Here is a 9,170-nt window from a genome sequence, read left to right as displayed (position 1 = left end):
TCCAGTTGTTCTTCCCCTTTGAACAGATTCTTTCCCTTTCACAGTATCTATTGTACCTTTGAGATTTTATTTATTCTTTCAGGTTCTTACACAAGAGAGTCAATACAATGTTTACACATGTGAATTTGATTTATTTTACTTATAAGTATGGTCTCTTGTTAAAAAAAGATAAAAAAGCTTATCTTTTTTATAGCTGAGTAATACTCCATTGTGTAAAAATATCACATCTTTTTTATCCACTCCTCAACTGATGGACATTTGGGTTGTTTCTAAGATTCTATGACAAATTGTACTGCTATAAACATGGCTGCACATATATTACTGTAGTATGATGTTTTCAGTTCTTCTATAAAAATACCCAAGAGGGGAATTCTTCTGTTGAATAGGACCTCTAATTCTATTTTTTGAGGAATATCCACATTGATTTCCATAGTGGTTGTACCAATCCGCATTCCTGCCAACAGCAGAGAAAGGTTCCTTTTCCCCACAGCCCTCCAGTATTTGTCACTGGTTGACTTATTGATGTTAGTTCTGGGGTGAGACAGAATCTCAGTGTTGTTTTAACTTGCATTTCTCAAGTGATCAATGATGTTTAACATTTTTTCATATATTTATTTACCATTTGTATTTCTTCATCTGAGAAGTGTATGTTCATCTCAAATGCTAATTTTTGAATAGGGCCTTTGAATTTTGGAGGCCTGATTTTTTTTCAAAAATTCTGCATATGTTCTACATAGAAATCCTTTGTCTGAGGGACAGTCAGTAAATTTTTTCTCCCCAATTCATAGGTTTTCTTTTTACTCTGTTGGTGATTTCTTTTGATATACAGAAACTTCAAGAAGATGAGATCCCAGTTGTTGATTCTTTGAAGTATTTCCTGTGCAGTTTGTTTTTTGCTCATGAATTCTCTACCTACTTCTGTGTCTTCAAGATTTCTACCTACTTTCTTCTCCAGTATAGTGTTTAAATACGCATTTATTATTATTTTTTAGAGTATTTGGTACAGGGTCTCACTGTACAGCTTGGAGTCTTAGTGATTCTCCTGTTTTCAGCCTCCCCAGTGCTGGGATTATAGGCCTGTACCACCATGCTCAATTTTGGTGGCCAGCATGGCACGGGGCCTGGCACAGCATGCAGTACTGGGGTCTGAACCCAGGTCCTTTAGATTGTCAAGTGAGTGCTTAGACCACTGAGCTATCTCCCTGGCCCTGTTTTTGACCATTTAGTATGATGTTAGGTGTTGGTTTGTCATAGATGGCTTTTATCAGATTGAGGTAAAAACACTGTATTCTTATTTTCTGTTGGGTTTTTTTTTTATCATGAATAGGTATTGAATTTAGAAAAATGTTTTTTCTGTGTCTATTCAGATGATCATATGGTTTTTGTTCTTGCTTTTGTTAAAGTGGGGTATGACACATATTGATTTGCGTATATTGAAACCTTTCTGCATCCCTTGGATGGAACCCACTTGGTAATGGTGTAAATTTTTTTTTTTTCTTTTTCATTTTCTATACCAGAAACTGAACTCAGGATCTTGCATTCTCCAGACAGGAGCTTGTTCCACTGAGCTATTTCCCCAGTCATAGTGTATAACATTCTTTTAAAAATTTATTTATTTATTTATTTATTTATTTATTTATTGGATGCAGGGTCTTACTACACAGTCTCAACTTGTCGTGATTCTCTTGTCTCAGTCTCCCAGTGCTGGGATTAAAGGCATGTGGCACTACACCCAGTTTCGGGGCTGGCACAGTGTGCAGTACCAAGGATCAAACTCAAGTCTTTGTGCTTGCTGAGTAGGTGCTTAGACTGCTGAGCTATCTCCCCAGCCTGTATAACATTTTAGAGCATTTGCTGCATCATTTGCCAGTATCTTACTGAGGATTTTTGTATCTATGTTAATCAGGGAGACTGGCCAGTAATTCTCCATTTTGGTTGGGTCCTTTCTGATACCAGGATAGTGTTTGCTTCTGAGGATGAGTTTGAGAATACTGCTTCTCTTCCAATTTCGTTAAAAAGTTTGAAGATTAGTGATTCTTTTTTTTTTTTTTTGAGGAACCAGGAATTGAACTCAGACCCTTACACTTGCCAGGGAAGCACTTATTCTACTGAGCCATCTCCCCAACTCCTGAGGATTAGTGATTCTTACAGAGTTCTCTAAAGTTCTTGTAGGTTCTAGTAGAGTGGAGCAGTGAATCTGTCAGGAGTGGGGTGTTTCCTTGTTGATAGTTTTAAAATTACTTCTTCAATTTTTTTGACTGATATTGGATTAGTTAGAATTTTTATATCTCTTTGATTCTGCTTAGGTAATTTGTATGTAGCTAGGAATCTATTTATTTTGAGTTTTCAGTCTTATCAGTGTATATAGGTTCTCAAATTAGGTATTTATGATCTTCTGGATCTGCAGGATCTATTATGCTTTTGGTCTATTCATTCCTAATTGCATGGATATAAGTCTTTTTCTATTTTTTCTTTGATAGAACTGGTTAAGGGTTTGTCTTTAATCTTTCAAGGAAACCAACTCTTTTTTTTTTTTTTTTTGTGGTACCGGGTATCAAACTCAGGACCTTGCACTTGCCAGGTAGGCACTTATGCCTCTGAGCTATATCCCTGGCCCCCAACTCTTTGATTCACTGATTCTTTGTATTATTTTCTGAGTCTTAATTGCATTAATTTGTGTTCTGATCTTTATAATTTCCTCCTTCACATTAAACTTTGGGTTTACATTTCTCTTCTTTTTCTAAAAGCTTGAGGTTCAATGTGAGGTTATTTATTTGAGTCTATTTTTCTGATGTGGCAATTGAACACTAAAAACTTTCCTCAAAGGACTGCTTTCACTGTGTGCCATAAGTTCTGATATGTTGTATTGACATTATTGTTTAATGTAGAAACTGTCTAATGTCTAATTTATTCTTTAATTTCATCTGTGACCCATCAGTTTTTTTCAGGAGGATATTATTTAATTTCCATGTTTTTGTGGTTTCTTTTGCCATTGATTTCCAGTTTCATTGAACTATAATCTGATAATATGCATGGGATAATTTCAATTCCTTTGTATTTACTTAAGCATGTTCTGTGAGCTAATATATGGTTTATTATGAGGAAGGTCCTGTGTGCTGCTGAGAAGAATGGCTATTCTGTTGTTGTAGGGTGAAACACCGTGTAGATATCTACTGAGTTAATTTATTCAGAGGTTTGGTTTAGTTGTGATAGTTCTTTGTTGATTTTTTTTTGTCTAGTTGATCTGTCTATTGTGACAGTGGTGTATTTAGGTCTGCCATCACAACTCTTTTTTTTTTTTTTTTTTTTTTTTGGTGCCAGGGATCAAACTCAGGACCTTGCGCTTGCCAGGCAGGTGCTTATGCTGTTAAACTGTCTCAACTGTCCCCAACCCCATCAAAACTCTCATACAAAGACAAGCTACTGACTAGCCATGTTTTTCTTGGAGACAGTACATGGGATATTCAAAGACAGCACTAAAACAAAAGCAGGCCAAAGAAGAGAGAGATGAGGAAGCATTAATCAAAAGAGCTTATTCTAGAAACACAGTAATAAGGGACTAATATGCAGGCTCCACGCCATGCATGGCACAGGAGACTGCCTGCCTTTTGTACCTCTCTGGCTTCTCCTCTTCTTCTTTTTGTGACTGAACACAGGTCAGACTCTTGTCTTGTACCCTTGTGCCTGTCCCTGTCTTCTGGGAAGTCATGCTGCTGTACCTGCTGGCCCTCGTGGGCCTGTACTATCTTGTGCGCTGGTACCTGGAGAGGAAGGTGGTGAGCCACCTCCAAGACAAGTATGTGTTCATCACAGGCTGTGACTCGGGCTTCGGGAATCTGCTGGCCAGTCGGCTGGACACGCGAGGCCTGAGAGTGCTGGCTGCCTGTCTGACAGAAGAAGGGGCTGAGCAGCTGAGGAAGCAGACGTCGGGCCGGCTGCAGACAGTGATCCTGGATGTCACCCAGACAGAGAGCATCGCTGCAGCCACTGAGTGGGTGAAGGAATGTGTGGGAGACAGAGGTATTGCCCAGATTCCTGACTGTGTCTGTTTGTTTCCTCTCTGTATACAAGGTGGGCACTTTTTGTCTGCTCCCTGATGAGAGTGTAAAGAAATCCCAAGGGGGTGGTGCTGGAAGTGAGACTAACTTCCTTCCCTCCCCACAGTGGGAGCTTTGAGCCCTCTTCCTCCTGTCACCCTTGGGACCCTCTAGTCTTTTTTTTTTTTAAGGTTACATTTATTTATTTATTTATTTATTTATTTATTTATTTTTGTGTGTGGCCAGCTCAGCCCACCAGGGGGCTGGCTGGCATGTGGTGCTGGGGGGATTGAACCACGGACCCTGTGCTTTGCTAAGCTTGTTCTAAGTAGGTGCTTAAGACCACCGAGCCATTTCACCAGTCCAAGGGCCCTTTAGTCTTGATGAGAGGACTCTGCTGGGAGTGTGACCTCTCTGTCCAGATTTCCTCTCTGTCCTCTGTGTGCCTTTCTAAGCAGAAGTTCTGCGTTGCTGGGTGTGAGTGCTCAGAGAACCATGGGGAATCTTTCAGGAGGAGGGCTGGGGCCTGGCACTCTGGTGTGTGCTGGCCGGTTGTGTGCTGGATTTGAGCTCACTCATGTCTCTACACTGCAACATGTTCTTACTGGGTCCCCAACATGCCTCACCAGAGAGCTAAGATCTTCCTGTTTTCAGAACAGCTAGACGATTAGGAACTGGTTTAGGAGAGGCAAAACCTGGGGCTCACGTTTGCTTTCTTTCACTACAGTGTATTGTCAGTGCTGTTATAGAGGAAGAAAGAAGCATTGGTTTCTGTAATTCAAGAATAAATGTCAGCTATGACTATTGTAAAAAAAATATAGGAATGCATGAAATTATAAAAACAGTTAACGAATTAGCTCACCACCAACAGAGAAACGTTATTAACCCTTTGACCTGTATGCACTTATTTTTTGTGCACAGCTCAAACCTAGTCTTTTTACTTAAAAAAAGGAAGAGGAGCTGATGCAGACTGTTCTGTGGTCTTGTAGAACTCTTCTTATTTAGACATATAGAATGCTGTGTGGAGGAGTTGTTTCTGATGTGTTATTGTCATTAATGTCATGTTGGTGGGCACTGCTCTACTGACATGAGTACATTTATGTGTATGGTTGGGGTCTTAGAGATAAAGTGGGTTAGGGACAGGGACCGTCTTCTCTGGAGTTTAGGATAGGTTTCTCAGCAGAGGAGGTGCAGAGCTCCTGGCCCTCTCTTGCACATCAGCACGCTACACTCTTTGCCGTGGGTCTCATGGGTACTCGCCAGTGCTGCACTGTGTTCTGCAGGTGGCAAATGCTGTTCCTAGAAGTGGCTGTGGGGCTATCCAGAGTGGCTGTGTGACGATCATGATGAGAAGACTGTTCAGGATAAGGGAGGATGGTCTTCAGAGAGGGGCAACAGAGCCTCTATTCTCTCTGGCCCAGTGGGGAGTTGTGTAGCGAGGCCTGGGGGAGGAAGGAGGGAGCTGTGTGCCACGCTAAGCCTTCCTGTTGGGTTTTGCAAGCACACTCTCAGGAAGGTGGCTGCATATCAGTGTCCCAGTTTCAAGGTCAGTTTCCTGAGGACAACACAGAACTCTTTGAACTTTTCCCCAACTGGGCATTGGTTCTTTCTTTTTCAACCAAATTCTACCAATTTATTAGTTTTTTCTCTCTTTTTTTCTTTTTCCTTCTCCTCTGTCTCTCCCTTTTGATTTCTGCCTTACTCCTGTCTTTCTTTTTCCTTGTTAAATGGTGTGTGTATGTAATGTAAATTAACTGCTTTAAATAACAAAAAAAACGTAGAGGATGATATGAACTTGTTAAAAAGCCAGTCCTGAATTCCATGTTTTCAGACTAATGGATGAGCAGTATTCAATATGTATTCAGATAATGATCAAATATGGTGTGTGTCTCAGTTACTCTTCTCTTGTTGCTGGGACAAATACCCAACATCCAGAATGAGGGAAGGAAAGGTTTATTTAGCTCACAGTTAGTGGAGGTTTCAGTCCATACTCTGCTGGCTCCAAGGCAGAGTGGCACAATGCAGAGAGCAGTGGTTCATGGCAGTGGAAAACAGCAAAGAGCAAAGGCAAAAAGGAGGAGCAGTGGCAGTGGCAACAGACAGCAAGTCTGTCTCCCTTATGTTGCATTCAGGCTCTCCAACCCAGGCCAGGTGTAACACTCACACATAATATCAACCCTGGATCATGAATTAATGACAAACTCTAGAAGTCATCCCAGGATTGCATGAGGCTTTAGGGGGACAACTAGACACAAACCATAGCAATGTAATATTTTGCTACCTCCCAGACAATGAGCTGGGCCATGCAGAATCAAATATATGAGAAGGCATCAATTCTGTCAACCAGCAGCTCCAACACATACAGCCGAGTCTTATACACACTGGGTTGTTTTGTTTCTGTCCTTCTTCCTTCCCAGGAGAGAATGTTTTCCATTGCTGCAAGGTGATTCGAACCCTAACTGTGACCACAGACACTCAGTGTGGCTCTTCCATCTTTCCTGTTCTAGGACTCTGGGGCCTGGTGAATAATGCTGGCATCTCCTTTCCCTCTGCTCCCAATGAGTGGCTGAACAAGCAGGACTTCATGAACATAATCAACGTGAACCTGTTGGGTGTCATCGAGGTGACTCTGGGCCTGCTGTCTTTAGTAAGAAAGGCGCAAGGTCGTGTGGTCAATGTCTCCAGTGTCATGGGCCGGCTGACACTCTATGGTGGTGGCTACAGCATCTCCAAGTATGGTGTGGAGGCCTTTTCGGACAGCCTCAGGTAATGGACCAGGTTGGGGTTCTGGGTTGCTCATGTTCCCAGAATTTTTGAGTAGCCTATTGCGGGCTTCAGTTAGCTCCTTCATAGAAGACCTTCTTGAAAATACTTCCATCTAGGCGTGGGACTCTCACTTCCCTGTTCTGCATTCAAGTGGTCCCTTTTTAGGAGTCACAATTTTATGTTTTGTGTATAGGGAAATCCTGACTTCAGATAAACTTCTACTGCTGTGGAGGAGGGAAGATGGGAAGCCTCTGAGGTCAATTGGAACAGAGAACCTAGGACTTTGGGCCCCAAGCCACACACATGACCTGTGTGATCCAACTGGCCTGAGGTTCTTACCCAGCTCAATAGCTGCTTATTGAGCTTTTGTTTGGATGCATGAAAAATGCCTTTTAGCACAATATTAACATTGTGGTTTTTTTTTTTTTTTTTTGAGAAAGGTATAGTTGAGAGAGGGAGAAGAGACATAGAATCATCATTGCCATCTCCTAGAGTGGTTGTGCCCAAGCCAGCCATTGTGACCATGGCAGCTGCAGGGTTTGTGTAGGTGTGTTGAGCAGATAGTCACAGGTAGGCTTGAGAAAGTCCTGTGCCCTGGACAGGGGTGTGTTTCATGCTGATGACAGGATGCCCCTGGAAGATGTATTTACAGGATCCACTGGGACCAGCTAAAATCCCGGGGACCCTGCTGCCTGCAGAGCAGAGGTGTTTCAGACTATGGGTTGCAAGGACTGCATTCAGGTTCTGGCAAACACCCTAGAAAGCAGCGCAGGTTGGGGCATCTCCTAGGCAGGAGACAGGAAGCATGGGCCTGATTGTAGAGGAGGTGATATGATCAAAGTCCAGAGATGTGTGAGATATGAGGGCAGATAATAGAGGTAGATAATGTGAGTTTTTTTTGTTTGTTTTGAGACCAGGTCTCTTCTCACAAATTCCTTTAACAAACCCATAGGATTTATGTCACTAGGCTAATATATGCAAAATGCTTGGAAGAATGTGGAAACACACAGAGACAATTTCATCACCATTTAAAAACCAAGCTCTAGCACAATGCAGATCCTAACCTTTCAAGTATTCTCACCCAAATATTACATGAAGGTGTTGTTGTGTTATCTAATTGTGTTTTGTATACCAAGACTGCTGAAGTCCTTGTCTGCTGCTGTGTGTGTTGCAGGAGGGAGCTCTCCTATTTTGGGGTGAAGGTGGCTATTATTGAGCCTGGTTTATTCCAAACCAACATGACTAAGACAGAAACATTTATACGACACACAAAGGAGTTGTGGAACCGGGTCAGCTCAGACGTCAAGGAAGTCTATGGCGAGAGGCTTCTGGAATTCTGTAAGTGATCTGAAGAGAGTGGGAAGACAAGCAAGCCCCTTCTTGAAGTCCTTATTGTTTTTTAGTGTCTTCAATAGTATGACATTTGCCTCTGCCTCTGTCTCATGCAAAGTGAGGAGACTGGGGTCCATTTCTTTGGTGTCAGGAGGCTTCTGATTACCTAAGGAAGGCTTTGGGCTTATTGGAATTTGAGACACTCTTATCTGAACCCATCATTATCATGAAGATAAAATTAAGAACAAGTTGAGAGATGCTCACTCATGGCCCTATGGCTTGGGCCTCTGGAATGAGAGGAAGCTTATTCCATAAGCTTAGATAATTTCCAGTGTTTAAGAGGCCTTCATTAATGCAGTCAAGATAACCCAGGAAGAGAGGTGGAAGTGGCTTAGTGTGAAACCATAGTTTGTTGGGAATGAGCGGTGGCACTTGCTGGGGAATATGCATTGATTTGATTTGGATGGGTTCTGGCTGTGAGGAACATTTTAATTTAGGGAAAACTTAATCCCTAAATTGACCCTAAAGTGGGAGGCAGAAATAAACCTGGATCATTTCTCTTTTTTTATAGATACCAAATATGCTACATTAGTGGATACAGTGTGGAAATCAGATGTGAACTCAGTGATAAATTGCATGGAACATGCACTGACGTCCTGTCACCCCCGCACCCGGTACTCACCTGGCTGGGATGCCAAGCTCTTTTACCTCCCCATGAGCTACCTGCCCACATTCCTGCTGGATGCCTTTGTGTACTTGGTCGTCCCAAAGCCAGAAAAAGCTCTGTAAAGCCAACTGTTCGGTGTGATTGGGGAAGATGGGTAATGTGTGTGGGTTGTGGTATGTGAGGAAGGAAAGTGGGTGAGAGAAAGCAGATTTTGTACAACATGATTTTTGTCCCATGTTTTCTGTTCAAAATTATTTTCTCAGGTATTACTCAAGACTGGTGAAGTGAGAGTGAAAAACCCAAGTAGTTGTGCTGAGGAGTAGGTACTCAGCTTAACTTACTGAGGCCTCAGTGACTTAGGCAGCTGC

At 42.2% G+C, this 9,170-nt stretch overlaps 1 protein-coding gene across 1 annotated transcript; it reads left to right on the top strand.

Annotated features, from left to right (window-relative positions):
- Positions 1 to 3,707: 3,707 nt before the first annotated feature.
- On the top strand, positions 3,708 to 8,924 carry LOC101583886 (retinol dehydrogenase 16). The gene is made up of 4 exons (XM_004646984.1): positions 3,708 to 4,020; positions 6,545 to 6,803; positions 7,978 to 8,141; positions 8,707 to 8,924. The coding sequence occupies exons 1-4, from the start codon at positions 3,708 to 3,710 to the stop codon at positions 8,922 to 8,924; spliced, it is 954 nt and encodes a 317-aa protein (XP_004647041.1).
- The last annotated feature ends 246 nt before the right edge of the window (positions 8,925 to 9,170 follow it).

The sequence above is a fragment of the Octodon degus genome, unplaced genomic scaffold (genome assembly GCF_000260255.1).
Source record: "Octodon degus isolate 3935 unplaced genomic scaffold, OctDeg1.0 scaffold00286, whole genome shotgun sequence".
NCBI classification, from domain to species: Eukaryota; Metazoa; Chordata; class Mammalia; order Rodentia; family Octodontidae; genus Octodon; species Octodon degus.
This window is presented reverse-complemented; position numbering and strand designations above follow the sequence as displayed.

Bases quoted from the DNA above. Each gene is read 5' to 3' on its own strand.
- LOC101583886 (XM_004646984.1), top strand. From the start codon at position 3,708: ATGCTGCTGTACCTGCTGGCCCTCGTGGGCCTGTACTATCTTGTGCGC. The intron at 4,021-6,544 runs GTATTGCCCAGA...TTCCTGTTCTAG, and splicing joins GGAATGTGTGGGAGACAGAG to GACTCTGGGGCCTGGTGAAT. The intron at 8,142-8,706 runs GTAAGTGATCTG...CTTTTTTTATAG, and splicing joins CGAGAGGCTTCTGGAATTCT to ATACCAAATATGCTACATTA.